This window comes from Labrus mixtus, chromosome 20 (assembly GCF_963584025.1).
Source record: "Labrus mixtus chromosome 20, fLabMix1.1, whole genome shotgun sequence".
Classification (NCBI taxonomy): Eukaryota; Metazoa; Chordata; class Actinopteri; order Labriformes; family Labridae; genus Labrus; species Labrus mixtus.
The window spans coordinates 6,323,615-6,344,481 of NC_083631.1; the positions used below are offsets into that span (position 1 = coordinate 6,323,615).

The following is a 20,867-nucleotide window of genomic DNA, read 5'->3' on the forward strand; positions in this document are numbered from 1 at the left end:
TGTTGTCCATTCTTACTTTAACTCATCGTGGCTCTACGGCCTGTCTTTTCCTGCAGAAAAAGCTTCCTCTGACAGCGCTGTCCCAGACCATGCAGGAGGGCGGAGCTCAGCTGGGAGACGAGGGCCTGATTGGGTGAGACGCAAAAGTGAACTCAAAGTTTTTATTACATGGGCAGCCAGTTTCAGCGTCTGACTGTCACTAGAATACATTAAAGTGATTCTATTGAACAAAGATACAACTTAAAAAGTCATGATGGAGTGAATGTGTAGGGTCCTTACCTCAAAGGTGTACCTGTTCTTTTTTTTCTCAATGAGAGGAAGTGATTACGATTATATTTGCTTACATTCTGTGTGTTTGCGTGTGTGTGTGTGCAGTAAGATGATGGAGGTTTGTGGGGAGGCAGAGAACAGGTTAGCATCTGAGCTGATGCAGCATGAAGTCCAGATCGGGAGAGACATCCTGGAACCGCTCAACCAGCTGGCAGAGGTAAACAAAACAAAAAAAAAACACCACAACCCAGCCTTTCTCGTTTAGCAGCGACCACATATAGTCCATTTATGTGGCTTTTAATGTGTTTAAAAATGACCTTTTGATCACATAAGTTTAAACTGAACAGGATCTCTACATACTGACTGTGCTCAATAAAACATGGCCCTTGGACAATTATTTGCGGTATACCAGTATCTGTGTGGTTTTCAGTATTCTCAAAGGGAAATGTGTTGCACGGGTGCTTGTGTAGTCATGATCCTCTCTTCTCTCTTTTAGTTGGAGATTCCAAATATACTTAAACAGAGAAAACAACTGGCCAAACTGGTTCTGGACTACGACTCGGCAAAGACGAGGTAGGTAGTGGTCAGCCAAGTTTTCATATGTCCTTGATATTTTTCATTTGTTTACGTTTTCTTTGTTTCCTTTGTGCATATTTGAACATTATCCTGAAATATTCTTCTTTTTAACCTAGATCTTGCAAAATGATGCATTATAAAAAATGGCAGCTTCATTAACCGAATAGTCTGATGCATAAGTGTCTTAATCATTTCTTGCAGATGGTACCAAGCAACTAAATCCAACAACCAGGCGATGGCAACTAAGGTCGATTCTCTCAAAGACGAGATGGACGAGGCTCTCAACAAAGTAGAAATATGCAAGGTGGGTTTTACTCTTTTTTTTTTTTTTACATTTTACAGACACAAATATGTTATTCACTATGCTTCACCATTCACTTTGGTTGAGGTATGCTGTAAGCAATTTTATGGACACAAATGTAATCTAATAGCTGTACATTCCAGTCATGGCCTCTTCATCAGGATAGGATCATATCTAATTAAGTGAATGAACAAAGAACGACTTGTCCCAGGAGCGGATCAGCAACAAACGTGCTGGCACATAATCAGGATCATGTCATTAAAGGTCACTGCTTTGTCATCTGGCGCTCATCTTTGTCCTCATGAAAGTTTCTGTGCAGACTAAAAGAGAAGGCTTGAGGTTGTATAGTGTTTGGTATGAATGATAATATATATTCCCTTTTTCCATCCTGCAGGACCAGCTCTCTGCAGACATGTACAACTTTGCTTCCAAAGAGGGAGATTATGCACGTTATTATCTCATGGTGGGTGCACCTCTGTTGAGTGTAAATGATCTGGAACTAGGATGGAAATGTGATGCAAATTCCACTATGACAGTTTTATTTTGGTCAAGCAGTGTAAATGCCTGCTTCGTGATATGCAAAAGTTTATGTACATATCTTTTTTATTCCAGTTATTAGAGGCCCAGGCGGATTACCACAGGAGGTCTCTGGCAGCTCTGGAGGCAGCTATACCGACGATCCAAATACAGCAAGGTGACCAGAAAACACAAACATAACAAACAAAATAACTTTTACTGTCTTTAGTCTATATTTTAAGAGCTGGCAGTCATTGAAGATGTCCAAAGTGCAAATAAATAAATCAAAACAGAGTGGAGACAAACAGAGATTTTGCACGTTTAAGCACAATCAGAGAGGTGTTACGAGTAGATACGTGGCTTATTTTGAAACTCATACATATTCACTGGATAACTATAGAATATGTTTGATAGACATAGTAAAACAAAAAACAACTGCTTTTACATACTCATAAAGAGCGATGATTTCTCTTAGACTCGTGGATGGAGAAGCCAGCGTTCGGCACGGCTCTGGAGGAGCACCTGAAGAGGAGTAACAGGGAGATCGCTCTGCCGCTCGAGGCCTGCGTCATGATGCTGCTGGAGACCGGCATGAAGGAGGAGGTACGGTGGGAACACTCTGGTACAGTGGGGCAGAGTTGAACGGTTATTTGAGCAGACATGTTTGTTCTCATTAAACATGTTCTCTAGGGAGGATGGCACGTACAGTCTGGAAACATCTGTGGCGGACTTGTGGTCAGTTAGCCTTAGGGCTGCAGTGTGTGTGCAGGCATCTGTAAGCCATTAGCATGTTCACTATGACACTCCTTAAGTTCAGCTGTAATACTAACTTCCCCATGAAGGCACACTGTCAGACATTTCTATGAAAGGAAACAAAACTAGCTGTCTGTCTGCTTCTCATCCTGAAAGAGCTACATCTCCTTTTTCTCTTCCTTGATTTTAGGATTGAAACCAGACACATCTACCTGTCTGAAGAAGCACCTTTCAGTCACCCTTTCCTCTTGTGTTTTCTCTGCAGGGTCTCTTCAGAATAGCTGCCGGAGCTTCAAAACTAAAGAAGCTAAAAGCAGCACTGGACTGCTCCACCTCTCAGCTCGAGGAGTTCTACTCTGATCCCCACGCTGTCGCAGGTAACGCCTCTTGTTCTACAAATCTTTCAAAACAAGTAAAACCATCCGGGGCAGATCGTTTCCTCACAGCTGTTCTTTTCAAACACAGGAGCCCTGAAGTCCTACCTCAGGGAACTTCCTGAACCTCTGATGACCTTTGGTTTGTACGACGAGTGGCAGCAGGCTTCATAGTAAGAAGACACACAGACAGGACTCTTTTAACATCCACTCAGTTGTGTGCATGAACATTTAGCATTTAGGTTGTCTTAGCTTCCCTGGTACTCATGTAATAAGCAGATATTTATGTGTGTGTGTTTTCAGTGTGTCTGACTCCGACAAGAGGCTTCAGGCCTTGTGGGTGACATGTGACCGTTTACCAAAGACTCACAAGGCAAACCTCAGGTAAGAGCATCCTCGACTCTTTTTGTTCAAGTTTCTGTTCCACTTTTGTACTTCCATTATTTCCACAGCAGATTTAACAAGTCAAAACAAGAAACTTGTCCTGCTACTTTGCGGGAAGTCAACTCAAAACCCTTTGTGTTTTCACACATTCACAAAACTCCAGAAAAGTTCCTCGTAATTTCTGGTGTGAGCTGCATGAGTGAATGCAAATAGCTACATTTCCCCCCTCACTACCTGGAACTTTTAATGCCAGCCTCCCAGTAAACTATACGTGTGAAGTTGGGGTCAGCTGATGGGTAAATGCAGCAGGAAATATTCAGGAAAGTGCTCAACGAGCGAGCATGCAGGGGGGATGACATTTCTCCTATTAGCAAAAACTGTCATTATAGAGTCAGACTGTTTCATCCATCATATCTGCGTTGTTCTTCTTACGTCATATCTTCCATCCTGAGACACGCCCCCCACTACTCCTGTCTGAAAGGAAACATTCTCCCGCAACAGACAGCTCAGGAAGTTTTCAGGAGTGTTAAAAGGCTCCTATAAGACTCTGACATCCATCTAGACTAGAACAAGGGTTCCCAGCCTTTATGTTGGATTAACCTTTGCTTTTCTTTTGTGCAAAATTTGATTCTTTAACAAAGTAGGATTTCAAAACAGTCCAATGAAAAGCACTTCAAATTGATTTCTAGCATCAACCTGCTTTCATTGGGGTCACATGACCTAAAGTTAGCAACGTGCTGGATTAGACTATCATGCTAACTAGCCTTTAATGAAAACCCGTTTCAGACAACAGCACTCTCTGTTTCAGGTATCTGGTGAAGTTTCTGGCTAAACTGGCCCAGGACAGCGAGGTTAATAAGATGACGCCCAGCAACATCGCCATAGTCCTGGGACCCAACTTGCTCTGGGCAAAGACCGAGGGGTGAGAACTACGTGCTCAGTCATTTCTTTAATGAAATATCTGGGTCCAAAGGTCAGCTGTTGTTGATAAAGCTTCATCTCTGTCCTTGTTTGTCTGTTGGTTGTGTTCAGGACTCTGGCAGAGATGGCAGCAGCTACATCTATCTATGTGGTCGCCATCATAGAGCCCATAATCCAGCATGCTGACTGGTTCTTCCCTGAAGGTAAAACATCTGTTTGTTGTAATTGATATAGTTCTTTTCTTTTCGAGCCTTTCAAAACTGATGTAAACAAAAGAGACAAAGAGATACAGAGGGAGCAGACAACAGGAGGATTAGGGGAGTTTTCCACAGTATTTTTCTTTGAACGCTTTTTGTTGCTTCTTGTGTTTTTTACTCATATTGTGTGTTTGGACAACCTGCTGCTGTAACGCCACAATTTCCCAGTTTGGGATCAATAAAGTAATTCTATTATATTCTATTCCCGATGGTCACCGAAAATTCAAATACCAGGCATTTAAACATGATGCACTGTATGCAGCTAGGTTCTTTTACAATTTTACTGCCCTTACTTTGTATTTTTCCTCTAAAACATTTGCCTTTAACAAGTCTGTGCATGTCCTCCAACAGGTGTTGAGTGCATTTGGGGAATTTTAGAAATCATTAATAGCAGTAAAAGTAGCTTTACTATAGGTTGAGAGAAACAGCCTGCCAGCCAGGTAGTGTAATTATAGCTAAAAAATATACAGTACAAACAACACAAGGTGTTAGCAGCTTTGCTAGGAGCTGTGTCAGGCTGTAGCGTAGACTGTATAAAACATGGACATAGTATCAGTGATGTCACCCATTGGTTTCTAAAGCGTAGTTTTGAAGCCCAACAATGGTGGTCACCATATTGTAAATGTAGCCTCACACTGATTTTCGGTAAATCTAGAAACTTGCAAAGATGTGCAGCTGTGGTGGGCTTTTAGCCTCCTAGCTAACAGCGACAACGCGCTTACCTGTTAATCAGTTCAGCCACGTTCTTAATTATGTTATTACCTAGCTTTAATATAATCAGTATAAGCTATTCAGACCAGAGTTTGTTTTTTAACCAGGCTGTTTATTTCTGCTGTCAAAATGAGCTGTTTAATATAAGTGATAATGGGACTTCAAGGGCTAACATGCTAACACACTCACATTGACGATACTACTGTAGTGTGCCAACATTAGGCAGATTCATGTACCATTCACCAACTAAGCATCAGGGTGCAGATGGCCTAGCGGTTAGGTTGTGCCCCATACACAGAGGCTATAGTCCACAAGCGGGCGGGCTGGATTCGAGCCCGGCATGTGGCTCCCCTCCCGCATGTCATTCCCCTTTCTCACCCCGTTTTCCTACTAAAAGCCCAAAATGAAATCTTAGAAAAATAAACTAAACATGATTAGAGCTAAGTATAAACACATATTTCTAAGTTTTAGACAAACCGAACATACAAAGTCAGTGAGTTAGCAAAGCTCATAGATGTGTGTCTGGTTTATTGATGTATGTGATAAATGGTTATTTGAGTCCTTTTTACCTGTTTATTTCCTTTATTTGTTGTATTATTTGTGTATTTGTTTTTAGCAGTTTTGCATTTTTTTTAAATTGTAAAGCCCTTTGTTACTTGTTTTTGTAAAGTTCTATATAAATAAAGTTATAATTAACATAATCTCTCCTCTTTTCGCTTCCCACCCCCTCCCTAACCCTAACAGAGGTGGACTTCAACGTTTCCGGCATGTTTGCCTTGCCCTCCCATCCCGCCACCCCAGACCCTGAATCCGGCCCGGAGAGGAAACGCCCCGGCAGCCTGACGGGGCAGGATGGGGACAGTCACACCCCCCGTAAAGACAGGTACCTGTCTCGCCCCAACCTCAGCCTCAGCCTGCCGCTCACGCTCCCGTCACGTCCCAAGACTCTGGGCAGGCAGGAGTCGCGGGGCCCGGCGGTGTCTGCGCTCTATGTAGTGGCTAACGAGTCCATCACAGTCACTGAAACGCCCACTGAAGATCTGCCCAGTCCAGACTTCAAAGCTGTGCCATAGTCCCATGTAGCTCCCATGAATCCAGTCACTTTGAAGTAAAAGAAGGGAATGACGCTGTGTGTTATTTTTGCACCACATTTCTGTTTTTGTTTCTGTTAATTCAGCACAAGCTATCAGTTACTTTTTCTTCGAGGATGGTACTGAAAACGATGAAAACGAGTTCTCTTTGAACATTGACAGATTTTGTCTAGAGCTATGTTCCTCTTGTCACTCCTTTGTACTTTTGTGTTTTCTCTTTGTTTCCAATTAAAGCCTAGGATTCTGCGTATAGGTTGCTGGTTTTTATGTTTTGTGTGGGCTTCCTCTGTTGCATTTGTTTGTACCGTGTGGTATCTGTTTCAGCTGTCCGCGCAGAGATGTCACCGAGCGAAGTTGTTCTATTTAAAAGGGCTGTCTGGTGGTCTTAATGTCTCTTTGAGTCCTTTCTGAAACTCAGCTAAAGGAAATTGCACCTTATTCTGTCTCCTGCTGAATCTCTCTCTCTCTGTCTGTCTCTTTTTTTTGTTTTGGTCTCTCTCGGTCTCTTGCTCTCCTTCATTCTGTCTTGACGACTTGTGGTTTGCCCTCCTGAACTCTCTCCCCTCTTCCCCCCTCCCTAGCCCTGTTAACAAAAAGCCGGACCCCGCTCCCCGTAGAGCCAACACTGTTAATAGAAAGCAGCCACAGCTAACCTCACCCACCTTCCAACCCACACTGCCCCCTCTGGAAGCCTGGGGTCAGCCTGAGCCCCAACCCCAGGCCTGGTCCCCGGCTGCAGAGGCCGAGCAGCCTGTCCTGAGTGGAGGTGGTGGTGGTGGTGGTGTGGGAGGTGGGGTCCAGGTAGCCACAGTGAAACCTCAGGTTGTAACGCAGCTCAGCGCAGAGGAGAGCAGGTAAGGAGGAGCGAGCTGAGGTAGCAACAATTCTCCACCGCCTGCTCGCAGCCAATCAGCCAATCCGGAGCTCGTCTACCCTTTTTATGTTTGTCATGTGTTTGATTGGTCCGTCACAGTTCACTGATCATATGTTGAACGTCATGAAATACAACAACGTCTTCTACGTCCCAGACTCTAAATTTGGCTTCTATTTAACAAATTAAGTCTGTGTTGTAGCAAAAATCATGTAATGCTTTGTTTCCTTCCTCCTGCTTGTTGTTATGATTGACGGAAGTCTAACTATTTAAAAAAATTTATATTTATGTTCTCCTTCCTCCTCCTTGCCTGTAAGCGCTGCAGTCTAAGGGACTGCATTGTGGCCATGTCTCATTTTGCATGTCACACATTTCTGCACAAACTGATTTTGCATCTTTGCCTCAATATTATCTTTAAAGTGTTTTTGTGTGTGTTTTTTTTCTTGTGTGAGATAACCTTCATTTAACGTTAATTATTATCCTCTGAATGACAGTTTAATAGTTTGCATGATTTTTCTTCCAGTGATTCACAACTTGGTAAATATTGAGCACGGATGAAATGTTAATGGATTAAGATTTTTGATTTGTTGTATTTTCGCAGCCCGGCCCGTGAGCTGATGTCCACCCCTCCTCCTCAGAGGAATGGTTCAGTCCATCTTTCTGTGGGAACCCCTCACTCTCAGGGTGGATCGAGGGGTCCGAGTCCACACTTGGTTCGTAGAGGTGAGAGAATGTGTATTTCTGTTTTGATTATAAGGTTTTATACCATTTATATATCAGGGTTTCCAAAACTTTGCCTTGCCAAGGAAACCCATTTAGCATTAGCCCCCGGAGGGAAACCCTCTTTTGCATCTTTACTTAATTTCCTTGAACATTACGATGCAAAATATAAAAAAAATAATTAATTCAATTTTTCCCCCTTTTTTTTAATCATCTTTATTGCAGCAACTTTTTGATACATCAGTTTCATTCATAGCAGCTGCTCAATTCTGATTGGCTAGAGTGGTAGTGGGGGGGGGGGGGGTTCAATTGAAAGTCAGATACATAGAACTTGATATATTGTTATTAATTTCATCCAAAATGACAATTATTAAGATGTAACTGTCACAAGTAATACCTTTTTATTTTTGTTACATTTTCCCCCCACGTCTGTCCAAGTTCCAGTTGCCCCCTAGCGCCCCCTGACAACCCCCATCTTGAATCACTGATTTACATCATGTTATAACTGTGATTTTATTTTGAAGGCACCAAGAAGCAGGCCCCCGCCCCGCCCAGACAGGCCAGCCCCTTTGCCACCCAACCAAGCAACACCCAGACACCCGGCTCCTCTCATCACCCGCCCATCACTCCCAGGCGCCACCCAAGCAAAGACAACATAATCCACGCCCCGAGCCACCCTCCCCCCCAGCCTCCTCAAGCCCACCAGGCCCAGGTGGAGTCTGAGCCCTCTCCCCCCAGCACTCCCACCCCTCCAGACACTCCACCTCACGATGCGCCGCACGCCACCCCGCTGTCTTTCCACCACTCAGGGTCCCTCCCTAGACCCTCCAGACCGGCTCCCAAGCCAAAGCCCCGACCCAGCCTGCCGCCGCCACCGCAACCTGCAGCCAATGAGGACGGTAATGACCTCTTCAGCTCCGCCTCCAAGATCATAACAGGTAAACAGTCTGTTTTCTCTGCCTCAAAAACCCTGCTTCTCAATGCTTCTTTAGAAATAGTTTGAATAAGCTACTTAAACTGAGTGTACTTAAACTGTATCAAAGATGCATTACTCTATCAGATGTGTGTATTTGTGCACATCCTGTATGATCAAGGTTTTCCAATTCAAAATCTCATAAAGCAAAATCTTAGATGAGTCAGTGGTGGAAGAAACAAAAACATAATTTACTTCACTGAAAATTGACTTTATGAGCACTAAAAGTATTCTGCTTGAAGTTTGAGATGGATAATAGATGATGTATTAGGAAATAAATGATGGTATTGGATTATCACTAAAGATGTTTTAATGTTGGGAATGGGTGCCCAGGGGTGACATGCCCCCTTTGAAATCTGATTGGCCTTCCCTTTGTGTTAACAGTGTTAACATACAGGTTTCATCTAACAGTAAAAAGGAAAAATGTCTTTGTTGATTATTCGTTGAACTACTCTTAAAGTAACTACTGCTAACGAATTTCACATTAATTGAATTATTTAAGTGCGCCTGCCCCAGAATTATACTTGACTTGAGGAGTTTATCTTTTATTTAGTATTTTTTGCTGTGTTTTGAATTTGTAATTTCAGGTGTAATGCATAATCATCTATACAAAACAAACATCTTTAGGGATGTTTATAAGTTTTCATTGTGTAGGCGTTTAACGACTGAAATCCCTCGCTGGTCTTCTGCTGATATTTAGTATTTAGTCATCTCTGCTTTCTCTCAGGGCGATGCTATTTGTAGTTCTCCTGCTTTTGGTTTCACTGTGTCATAGAGCTGCGCACACTAATTTTGGTGATCTGATGCATGACAGGAAATGTGTAAATATTGCAGATGTCTGAACTGCCGGCCTGCCTATATGATGAGCTTTGCAAGGCAGGTAATGGTAAGGATTTGATTGGCTGATGCTTTGGTCTTGCTTCTCTGTGTGTGTGTGTGTGTGTGTGTGTGTGTGTGTGTGCGTGTGTGCGTGCGTGCGTGCGTGCGTGCGTGCGTGCGTGCGTGCGTAACAAAGTTGTTGTTGTTTTGCTCCGTGTGTGTGCTATAGTTGGCTTTTAACATACTGTATACATGTTTTCATGTATGTTAGTATGCATCTCCCCCTTCACATTAACCTTTTAGTGCAACAGAACTAACATGCTTGGGAACCCCCCCCCCCCCCCCCCCCCCCCCCCCCCCTCCCTCCCCTGATGCTGGGGTCTGACAGCTTTTTGCCTGCTAACAGTTTTCTGTGATAACCGACATGCCTTTTAAACCGTCTGTGTGCACTTCTGGAACAGGTCTAAAATGTGTTGCATTAACAGATTAATACACCAAGGATACCCCTTCAAAAAACTGCATCTACATATAAAAAAGTGACTTCACTGTTATCTTTGCAGTATTAAGATTATTCAAACAAAGATCAATCCTTGGTGTCTTACTGAGTGTGTTAAGGTGGCGTTTGTGTTCCCAGGTAAAAACAGTGTATGTATTCTCTAAACTGATGATTTTATCTGACCTGTCCCCCCTAACTGTCGTGCACAGACGGAGGCCTAGTCCTAAAGGGGATTGGTCGAGCCTTCATCCCGGAGGTGATTGTTGACCAACAAGAAGAGAGCTCTGCTGGTCAAGAGCCCGCTGCAGTCGCCACCGCCACAGACCCGAATGAGAGCACCAAGCTGTGAGAAAGAACTTCCTCCTCCCTCCAGGGTGGTCAACAGAGCAGTTTTGAATGTTTAGAATCAAATATCAGTGAGGTAACAAACTCCAGCTCCGTACTCGAAACTCCCATGATGCCAGGATGCTTTCTGGGGAAACAACGGCCACATCTTCTTCTGCTTTGCTGAGACTTTAAACCTGAAGCTTAAAAACAAAACTCCTGATGAGCGTCAGATTTCACTTCAAACCCCTGTTGTTTGGGTTGCAGAGCCTCACTAGTCTTGAGGCGAATTTATCCTTAATAAACAACTGAACATGCGGGGGCCGCACTGCAAGAGCATCAGAGAATCTGGCTATTGATGCTAAACATTTGAAGCTGTGAGTGTGTTCTGAGTCAGTCTGTAAATCTGGTCTCAGCACCAGGTCAGAGTTGATAACGTTTGTGGAGATATTTAAGTGTTAGCCAGCCTCTTATGAAAATGAGAATCCATCGTGAAATCACTTCCTGGGATTTTCTAAATAATTCCTCCCCCCCTCAGATTCAACTCACCAAATGTGACGTTCAGGCTTTTCAGATTTGACCACACACTCCAGCATCGCACTAAATGTGCAAATTTAAAGGACCAAAGAAATGCAAGTGGGCCAAAGGAAATGTAATTCAAATCAAGAGCTGTTAAGGCTCCTCTTATGGATGTTGATGACCAAATATTTTGTTACGAGTGCAATATGAAAGTGCAGGAGTCTCCCTGCGGTGTCGCCTCCACTTTCATTTCTGGTATTTCAGGGAGTTTTCCTTCTATTAATCCAGGGGGTTGAATTTGATTGTTTTTTGATATTAGCTTTCCTCCTTCGAAGGGATTTTTTAAAATAAATTTAAAAGTTTAAAGCTGCGACCAAAAACAGCCAAGTAATTAAGAAATGTAATTCTCAATTTGTGTTTTTTTGTTTTTCTTTTTGCGACGGCCGACAATCTTCAGTCTGTTTGGGTGTTTTATTTTTTTTCCTTCGGCTCTTTGATCGTCTTTTCATTTGTTCTCATAATTTTAATGTTGGCTTTTCTGCACATAATGCATCATACAATGCATCCCTACCCTTTATTAAAGATTGTTCAATATTTTACAGTGTTGTCAGCTTTTCTCATCTTCCTCTTATCTCAATAGAAGTTCTTCTGTCGAGATTTTAAAGTTTATTCAAGTTCTACAATCAAAGGTGAAATAACAAACATGATCATAGTCGGTTAAAGAGCAGTCCTTTAGGTTTTATTATTTAATCAAAAACACTACAAATTGAGCTTTTATACTAAAGCTGTATCTTAAGAACTCAAAGAATGCAGCCTAGGCTACTAAAGATCATCTTGTGATGCATCAATATTGTCGAATTTTACTTGATATAAGTAACATTTTAACAGTTTAAAAAAAAAATGGCAGCCAAATCTGTGTTACAAAGTGTTTTGGATATATCTCTTTTATTGTGTTCATTTAAGCAGCATAATAAGACAAAAATAAGGTGTAAATATCTGTACACAACAACTTTAACCACAGCACACACCATGTGTCATAACCAGCCTTCAGCCCCAGTAGCCAATCATAAAGCAGATCACGCTGAGACATATGACGAGGTTAATGTTGATGATGAGTCGCATACGTGGATTTTCTTCCAGAGAGGCGATTGCCTGTTCGGGTACGAGAGGCTGTGCTGGATTTTCCTCTCCCTCGTTCCCTCGCTCCATCCCACACAGCCAGTAGAGGGCGCTAATCAGCCTGGACTGGCTCTGGACGCTGGTCGTAGAGGATGAGGAGTCTGAAGAGTTCAGGAGGAAGAGACGGTGTGTGTGAACAGGAAGCTCTGACAAAGAGTCGGAAAGTGTGAGACAGCAGCAATGACCCACCTTTTCTTGGATGAGAAGCTTTTCCATTGGACCTCTCTTCATCTTTTCCTGTGACGTCCATCCTGTTTGTCTGAGTAGTTATCACCTCTGGGGTGGTTTTACTCTGCTCCACTGAGAAGACCTGCTCTTTGGGCTCTACTGGGTCAAATCTTGTGAACCAGGTGAGACGACTAATCTGCAAAACAGAAGTGATGATACAACGTGCATAAAAGATCTGGGATAATGAGATATCTCCTGTAGACTATTTAGATGGTACTGTTGACTCTTCAAAGCATGTATGAGTAACAACAAAATAATCCTCGGTATGGTTTTTTTTTTACCTAAAGGATGAAACATTTGGTTCAGGTTTTAAATCAGTCAAATACAAACTTGGCATTAAGGTACTCTGAGGTGTTATTAACACCTAAAGGTGCTTCAAATCAGAGGAGGAGGATCCATTAAGATCTTTTAAGTTATCAGAAATGGTTAGCGCACAATGTTTTTTTTAGAGTGATTGAAAGAGAAAATCAAAAAGTGAGCTTTAGTTTCTACATCTGGATCAATGATACAAGAAGAGATCTTTATATTCCCTGTTTGGAAATAAACTTGAAACTTTAACCTGATTTGAAGTCCCCACCTGTTCCGGTTTGGGCTCCTCCGTTGCCAGGCTGATGACCACCACCACAACCAGAGTGATGAAGGACAGCAGCATGGAGAAGTAAAGGTAATGGACGTACTTTAACACCCCCGGTCTGTTATCCTCCTCGTAGCACAGGGGCGCAGCATAAATAAAGTCCAACAACATGCGGATGCAGCCAATCACCAGGCCGATAGCGAGACCCCAGAATGCACCCTAAAGAGGACGAGGAGGGAAGAGTCATTGAGGAACAAAACCATAATATCACTCTTGATTAAAATGCAAACGTGTCAGTTTGTATACCACCGTGCCTTCTCATTGGTCCTCTTCCAGAAGCAGCCCAAGAGGAAGACGATGGAGACGGGAGGCTGGAGGTATGTGCTGATGGACTGGATGTAGATGAAGAGCTGACCACCCTGACTGGCCTGGACGACGGGAATCCATAGCACCGACACCACCACCAGCACCAGTACAAACACCCTGAAGGGGAAATAAACCTTATTTATAATCCATCAGAAGTAACTAATCCCATTCATACACGATCATATGCCACAGACGAGGCAGCGGTAGAAACTTGGGGTTAAGTGTCTTGCCCAAAGACACATCGGAGATGTTGCTGCAGGAGCTGGGGATCGAACCCCCGACCTTCCGGTTACGAGACAACTGACTCTGCCAATTGAACCATAGCAGTTAGATTTGGCTCCATGTCTTGGTCCTCCAAGTGGACGGCCCGGGTTCAAATCTGACCTGTGGCTCCTTCCTCACATGTCCTCCCCCCAATTTCCTATCCTCAAATACAAATCCTTAAAAACAAAATAAAGGTCTCAGATATACAGAACAATAATCTTGTGAAAAGATTTACCCTAATATTGACCTGCTTAGCAACATCATCAACTCTTTGCTTGCTGTATTGTGAATATGATTTTTACTCTTTCATCCCAAACGAGAGGGGGGAGGGGTAATATACCTAAAATGCGATTGCCTTGATCATATTAGACTTTCAGCTTTTTGTTTCCATTACTTCTGACTCCCTCAATAAACTGTGCTGCTTGAAGTTTTTGCTGGAATGTCTCGGTCTGTATTTGTTCTTTGCTCAATCATTAGAACACCGAAAAGGTCACAAACCTGCCCACGATCATGAGCTCCCACTCGGAGGCGCTGGTCCTGACACTCTTCCACAGATCCATGGTGAAAATGGTGCTGGAGCTGTTGAAGATGGAGGTCAGCGAGGACATGAGGGCAGCGATCATAACGGCCATCATCAAACCTCTCAGCCCTGGGAGGAAAAAACACAGAGTTCATCCCCCACACACACACACACACAAAAGCAGAGCTCAAAATGTAGGACAAGAGGTGAAAGAAAGGGGAAAGTGTCTCACCTGCAGGCAGCAGCTCCATCACCAGCCTGGCGTAGGCGGTGTCTGAACAGCCCACTGGGTTTCCACAAATCTGTTTACACTGCTCAGGGTCTGCACACGCCACATCATCTACAGGACACCATTGAAATGTCTGAGAATTCAGCATACCATCATCACCTGAATGCAATCAGTCTGTCCTGTATTTAAAACTGCATTACTTGACTATTTTACAGAAGTATCATTTAGGATACATCCACTGGATTTATTCTGTTTTTTCTGAATGAGACATAAATGTCTTACCTGTGTAAAGTATCCTGCTGATCATGCCGGGCAGCATGATGGCAAAGAAAGGCAGAACCTTAAGATATGCAGCCAAGAGTGAGCCACCTTTGGCATGGCTCAGGTTCTTTGCAGCCAGGGATCGCTGCACAATCACCTACAGAGAAACACACGCACAGCTACTTTCTCTCGATCTGCTGGTTAATGAGTTATAAAGACATGCAGAGGAACACAAGTACATTCAAGCAGTATCACGATAAATATGAGTCAGACGGGATGTGATCATCGTGAGTCATATTGTTATCGCTGAGACACCTGGCAGGTATCAAGGGGTAAAGGTTTCACGTGCAAAAGTTTTGTTTCTGAGAAGACAGGAAATGCTCTTTGACACCATGAGTTGTGTCATGGTTGGTTGCTGAGCATAGACACACTTTGATACTTTATCAAATAAAGACTGGACGTAAAAAAATAAACGTAGGGCACAGATCTGTAAAGTGAAGCCAATGTGCCTTAAAGTGCCTTAAATCTGCATTCTTTACAAAGGCCAACAGGGGGCAACTCGACTGAAAAAGGTTGTACAGCAGTCTAAGACAATGACCTGCTTCTAACTTGTACTATTTTCCAAGCAAACATGTTTCTGTTAACCTCATCCTCTCAATCTGTAATTGTATAGTGATCTGTAACAGCGTGTTTTAATCTTTCAATCGTAATCCTGCGGCAGCCAACAAGTGCAACCGACTAGCAATAGCACAAACTATTGACATAAAAAATGCGCTGCAAATGCAGAAACAATGCATGTAATGCTTGTTTTCTACATCAGAGCCCTCTCAGACTTGAAGATTTGACAGAAGATATTAAGCACTTCCACATTCCCCGGGAACGCAACTGTGAGAGTTGAGATTGGGTGTAACTCGAGTATACAGTAAAAAAAAAAAAAAAAAAAAGGAAAATGCAACCTCTCTGAAGAGCACAACATGCCAAATTTGATGCCAAAGATGTGATTTGTCTTACAGCTTCATAAACAAGCTGGAAGAATGTTGTTACACTTTTATCTTCAAGAGATGACAAACCTGAGCATATTTTAAATATTAGTAGAACTAATATGGTATGTCCATGTTGACATATCCATGTCTTTGTTACATTTGATGGAAAGAGTTATTCCCAAAAATTGCTTCCTTCTTTACTATATCACCTGATCAGAACACCAGTACCACATGGAGGGGATGGACATGCCAATGATGACTCCAGGCCAGGGCAGGTCTGAGTTAACCGGGTCTCTGAAGATGTGGAAGGAGTCTTCTCGTGGGAGACCACAGGTTGAGTTTGGGACACGGATCGAAGGGATGGCCTTAAAGTATCCTTCCATCAGAGCATCCCAGCCTCCGACCTTGGCAAAGCCTAAACAATGCGAACATCAGGGTCACATAAACTGGACTACAAGCTGCTGTTAACGGCACGGTTTCATGCTTTGGCTGTCAGATTTGACTCACTGAAGCCCATGAGGGCGAGAGATCCTGCCAGCATGATCACCGTCTGAGCTGCATCTGTGTAGATAACTGCAGCCAGACCCCCTGGGAAACCACAAAGTCAAAGACTAACAGAAGAATAAAACACATCACTCCTATCTGTAAGCTGCAGAAACGTTTCTAAAGGGCGAGGTAAGAAGAAAGATCACCTGCTACAGTGTAGAGAGCAGTGACTGACAGCAGCAAGATCACAGCCAGGTAGATGTTCCATTTCAAAGCCAGCTGAATGAAAAGTGCACCCGCGTACATGTCCACCTACACAGAAACACACACGGGACACATATGTTGCAGATAAAAGGTAAAAGAAAACAACATGCAACACATACGTTTTTGGATTAACATAATGCAAAGATGATAGTGGGTTTGTGTCATACCGATATCTTTGTGAAAATGTAGATAAATAAGGACAAAACGGTTACAAATAACTGCGTTCTTCTGCCACCAAACCGCCTCTGCAAATACTCTGGCATGGTTGTAACCTGGAGGAGGAAAAAAAGTCAAAGGATGATTAAAAAAAAGGTTTGAATGGACAAAAGGATGCATGTGCACAGGTGTGATATTTCATGTGTTCAAGCTCTACCCCAGACGCGATGTAAATGGGCAGGAAGAGCCACCCCAGCAGCAGCACCATCAGCATACCCTGTGGAGGATCAAATACCAACATTAGAGTCTATACTTAAATTTAAAAATATATATATTAGCAGATGTTTAGGGCATATATAAGCTGTAAATATCTCACATTCCACTCATATGCAATAGCTCCAATTCCTGCAGCAGCTCCTGACCCTGCAAGGCCGATGAAATGTCCACTGCCAATGTTACTGGCAAACAGCGAGGCACCCACCTAAATATAGATCAAAGAATCAGAATAAGGAGATTTTTGAAGATATTAGAAACTCCAAGGGCATCGGTGTGGTCTTGTTGGGAGCTAATTAAATCAGTGCTTAAACTGAGCTTAAAACATACTGAAAGCTGAAAGTTTCTTGTTAAAATCCACTCCATTCCTGTATTTAATCATGCCTATAAACCCCTCTATTTCAGCCCTGCTCAGAACAGGCTGTTTCTGTGTCTGTAGCTTTAAATGTAAATGAGCTGTGTCTGACCACGCCCCCTCTCTGGAGGGACTTGGGTGGGCTTTCTTGCTTCTTGTCCTATTGTTTATGGTGAGAAGGCAGACTCAGAGGGCAGAACAAACACCTAGCTGTGGGAGTGTCACCCACCTGGGGGAGGGGTTACTGCCCTTTGTGATGTCATGAAGGGAAAAATCTCCAAACGGCCTGTTTGAGCACACATTTTCTGAAAAGTGGAGCAGGCTAAAGACGGAGAGGATGGACTTTTCTCATAATTGGGGGGGTTTGTAGACAGACTAGGTACACATATTAGAGTTAGAAAGAAAGTGTATTTTGCATAATATTTGGCCTTTAAATTTCAGCCACTAACTGTCTACATTGTGTTGTGTGACTCACCGGCCACCAGGTCATGCTCTTCCCAGCCAGGAAGTATCCATCCACCGTGCTGCGCTTTGTCCTGAACATGGACTGGCAGAAGAATGAGAAATCTTTAAAATAGACAACTTAAGGAAAAGATGTGCTTCAACATCTGTAATTAAGCACTGAACTAAAACGAACAAATACCCTTTCTTTGCCATCACTGTAACCTACTAAAAAGAAAAAAATAATTGCATACTGCCACATTCTGAGTGATGTCACTCCCTGAACCCTGTGTTTGGAGCATTACAAACTGTAACTGATTAGACCACATCAGCCTTGGTTATTAATTAAACTCAGATCCTTTCAAAAGGGTAAAAAAATAACCCCAAATAGGTGTTAAAAAAATCAAGATTCAAAGTTGTTGTTTTATCAGATAATGCTGACTCGCAGGTTGTAGATCAGTAATGGATTTTAAATGCATGTTCTGTAACTGGGGTCACCAGCTGAAAAGAGTTGTCTGTGTGTTATGTGTGTTATTAGTTTTCTCTGTTTTGAACACTGTCACCAAATCCTTTGAAAGTTTGTTTTGAGAAGTTCCATTAAAGACAGAAGAACGCTCATTCTCAAACTTCAAAGGTTGAAGAGAGGTGTCTTTAGAGCGTCAGAAGAAGAAGAAAAAGTTCATACAGACTTGTCCAGTGGAAGGACATACCTAGAATTTGCTTGACATTGCAGAAGCTACAGGACAAAGAGGCAAAACTCAGTGTGGTACATTTTGATTTCAAGCCATTTTTTTAACTCTCATTTACGGAGCTTATCATGTAAAAAAAAAGATCTGTGAAAATATTGGAACACAGTTCTGTTTTCCTCTGTTGTACTCACCCAAAAGCCAACAGCCAGAATCAGCACAAAGTAGACAACCAGCACCACTATGTCCCAAGTATCCAGGGTAGCTGAGCCCCCTGTGGGGGGCGATGGAGAAGGGGACATACTGGTTCTTTGTGGGCCATGTGTAGGGTCCATTTCGTCAACTGCTGTGTTGGTAGTAAACAACGTAAAGACACCTGTAACGCCCCAAAGATAAAAAAAAATTCAAAAATAACTTTAATACTGTTCTTTACCTCAAGTCTGAGGCACTTTGATCTTCTGTTGTTGTTGTCATGGCCGTGTTTCCCCTCTCTCTCTCTCTGTGTGCTCCTGTGTGTCTCCCTGTGTGTGTGTATTGTGTGTTAGTCGTGTGGGCGACTCCCGGATCCCTGATAATTATGCACACCTGCCTAACCAGTTCACCTTGCTACCCTGCACTGCATCAAGACCTTCAGCCAGATCATCAGATGTTCTCCATTCTAAGCTTACCACCACTCTGATTCTGTATTCCCTGAATCCTTGGAGCCGCCGTCAACAGTCATTCAAAGAGTCACTATAACATCCTGCTGCATGTCCTTGGCAGGGTGCTGGCCCAGCTCTTCTAAAGGGGTCTTTAAAAGGCCACTAAAGTAATTGTGGTCATCATAGCTTCCAACAGCAGCACAAAGTTGCCACCAGTACTGCCTGGTTCTGTCTGTGCTTCCTCCAAGCATCCTTCCTGATGCTTTGTCGGCCATTCCCATCAATTCAGATAAAGTTCCTGCTGCAGAAAAAGTTCCCCGTTTCTGGTGAACTGCCGAACGTGTTTTTCCTGCTGCAGCAAAAATTCCGTTCTGGTGGGAAAATGTCCCCTTTTCCTGCAAAGCTGCAACTAGAGCTCCCTGTTCCTGCTGCAGAAATAATATTCCCCTTTTCCTGCAGAGTTGTTGCAAAAGCCTATTTTCCCATGTAGCACTGCTGCTAAAGTCCTTACAATCCTGCCTCTAGGATCATTCCAGGTCTGACCCCCTGCCCACCTGTAGCCTACATCTGCGTCAAATTATTTTGTGGCTCCAGCCAGTCATCCAAACCTGCCATGCCTTTCATCTTTACTCCAATACTTCTTCTTCCTGTCAGGTTCTTGTATTCAGGTTCATGTTTTTTAAAATCTTGGATGTAATGCCAGCCAACTGTAATTCATGTAGATACCATTAAAATCAACTCCTACCTGATATTAACATACTGCTGACATCTGCAAGTAAGAATCTGAGACACATGCTCAAATGACATTTTCCTATATGCCTGTTCAAAATCAAAAAATCTATGCTAACACTTTCAAGGACATGCAGGAGATATGTTGTTACTGTCGTCATTTGAAGAGGACTGTTGACAGGCTGAATATTTGAATCTGGACTAAAAAGTTCTCGTCTTTGTTGTGGTGTCACTAGCAAGCCAATAGAATGAGCCATAGTTGCCTTACAAATGATAACTCAGCAATTTAGAAACCAGTAGAAGCAATAACTCTCGGTGTCTTCATTCTATCTATATGTGGTATCATCTGTCTGTTTGTCAATAAACTCACCATTCAGTCAGTCGTCCAGCCTCGAGGTGCTCTGAGCCAAACAAAGCAACGTGCGAGAAATGACAACTGGACAATCATTCTCTCGAAGCTTCCTCCACTCGTCCTCACGATCAAACTCCACTTTCCCCCATCCATGTGTACAAGAGTTAGGTTAAAATGTAAGGGATTTATGACTCTTAACAGAGACGTGTGTGAACAACACACTCGTGCTGCCAGTGGAAGAAATCAATGATTACTGAACGAGTTTTAAATACCTTTCCATTGCACATAAGCAGCAATATAACCACACTTAATGACTATAGAACAACAGCAGGGACATGTTTGTGTGGTTTTGTGTTTACGGAAGAGACTGGCTTATCTCATGAAATCAAATATTAATCTGAGATTTTACTGCACTATCAGATAAAGTGACTGCAGCAGGTGTGTACGCAGCAAAGCTAAAGATTTAGGAGTGATACAGATACCAGTATTGGAAATGCCTCTGATGCAAACTTTTATGAGGTAACAGAAACCAAATTCAGTATTATTTAGAAAACCTCCCAAAAAATAAACGTCTTCTTCTCAAAAACAGTGTCCTACACATCAACAGTTTTATAAATTATAATGGCAGCCCCAGAGCTGTAAAGAAGATTTAGTTTCAGGTGAATAATCATGCAACATGAGCAAAGAGCAGCACCACAGTTAGTCTAAAGTGTAGCATTTATTAAACCTTGAAATGTCTGAAATTAAAATTTTATGATCACCTGTTTCTGTGTTATGATAATGGTAACTTAAAGTTGATGTCATTAAAACTGGTATAATCACAGAGAAAATCAGTTTCAAACATAAAAGATTCTGAGGATTATCTGTGAGCCTTGCCGCAGCTTGGCTTTAGGTAAGGACATGCCATCATAAAATAATATGTACTACAGCCATACAAGGTAACGGTTATAAAGCACTTCACACTATCACACTTGTTCTCAGTATTGTCCACTAATGAAATCTCG

The 20,867-nt window shown here is 42.7% G+C and overlaps 2 protein-coding genes across 5 annotated transcripts in view; one reads left to right on the forward strand and one right to left on the reverse strand.

Annotated features, from left to right (window-relative positions):
* The window catches only part of arhgap17b (Rho GTPase activating protein 17b), a 25,219-nt gene extending 13,744 nt beyond the window's left edge, over positions 1–11,475 (forward strand). Inside the window, exons 4-21 of one of the 4 annotated variants that reach the window (XM_061065406.1) lie at positions 57–133; positions 376–487; positions 767–843; positions 1,048–1,150; positions 1,542–1,610; positions 1,760–1,841; positions 2,139–2,266; positions 2,682–2,793; positions 2,882–2,963; positions 3,094–3,174; positions 3,983–4,096; positions 4,207–4,298; positions 5,808–5,946; positions 6,736–7,008; positions 7,627–7,748; positions 8,270–8,683; positions 9,553–9,604; positions 10,243–10,383. In XM_061065406.1, coding sequence (XP_060921389.1) covers positions 57–133; positions 376–487; positions 767–843; positions 1,048–1,150; positions 1,542–1,610; positions 1,760–1,841; positions 2,139–2,266; positions 2,682–2,793; positions 2,882–2,963; positions 3,094–3,174; positions 3,983–4,096; positions 4,207–4,298; positions 5,808–5,946; positions 6,736–7,008; positions 7,627–7,748; positions 8,270–8,683; positions 9,553–9,560 — 2,085 coding nt within the window. In that variant the 3' untranslated portion in view covers positions 9,561–9,604; positions 10,243–10,383. Of the gene's footprint in view, positions 1–56; positions 134–375; positions 488–766; positions 844–1,047; positions 1,151–1,541; positions 1,611–1,759; positions 1,842–2,138; positions 2,267–2,681; positions 2,794–2,881; positions 2,964–3,093; positions 3,175–3,982; positions 4,097–4,206; positions 4,299–5,807; positions 5,947–6,735; positions 7,009–7,626; positions 7,749–8,269; positions 8,684–9,552; positions 9,605–10,242 lie in introns of all 4 variants that reach the window. The other 3 variants (XM_061065407.1, XM_061065405.1, XM_061065408.1) reach the window with 3 other exon arrangements.
* A 329-nt stretch (positions 11,476–11,804) lies between these two features.
* Positions 11,805–20,005, reverse strand: slc5a11 (solute carrier family 5 member 11). Its single transcript, XM_061065417.1, has 16 exons — positions 19,882–20,005; positions 18,336–18,517; positions 17,490–17,561; positions 16,763–16,867; positions 16,604–16,663; positions 16,398–16,502; positions 16,173–16,278; positions 15,988–16,068; positions 15,690–15,895; positions 14,519–14,654; positions 14,240–14,347; positions 13,986–14,136; positions 13,172–13,340; positions 12,861–13,076; positions 12,245–12,419; positions 11,805–12,156 (listed from the first exon to the last, which is right to left on the reverse strand). Exons 2-16 carry the CDS (start codon positions 18,474–18,476, stop codon positions 11,924–11,926), a joined length of 2,064 nt encoding a protein of 687 aa, XP_060921400.1. The 5' UTR covers positions 18,477–18,517; positions 19,882–20,005; the 3' UTR covers positions 11,805–11,923.
* Between the last annotated feature and the right edge of the window lie 862 nt (positions 20,006–20,867).

What these genes read in the sequence shown, in the direction of transcription:
- slc5a11 (XM_061065417.1), bottom strand. Translation starts at nt 18,476, where the DNA reads ATGGACCCTACACATGGCCCACAAAGAACCAGTATGTCCCCTTCTCCA. An exon ending in TTCTGGCTGTTGGCTTTTGG is followed by an intron (nt 17,562 to 18,335) that starts GTGAGTACAACA and finishes TTCTTCTGCCAG; the next exon opens with TCCATGTTCAGGACAAAGCG. An exon ending in AGAGCATGACCTGGTGGCCG is followed by an intron (nt 16,868 to 17,489) that starts GTGAGTCACACA and finishes ATCTATATTTAG; the next exon opens with GTGGGTGCCTCGCTGTTTGC.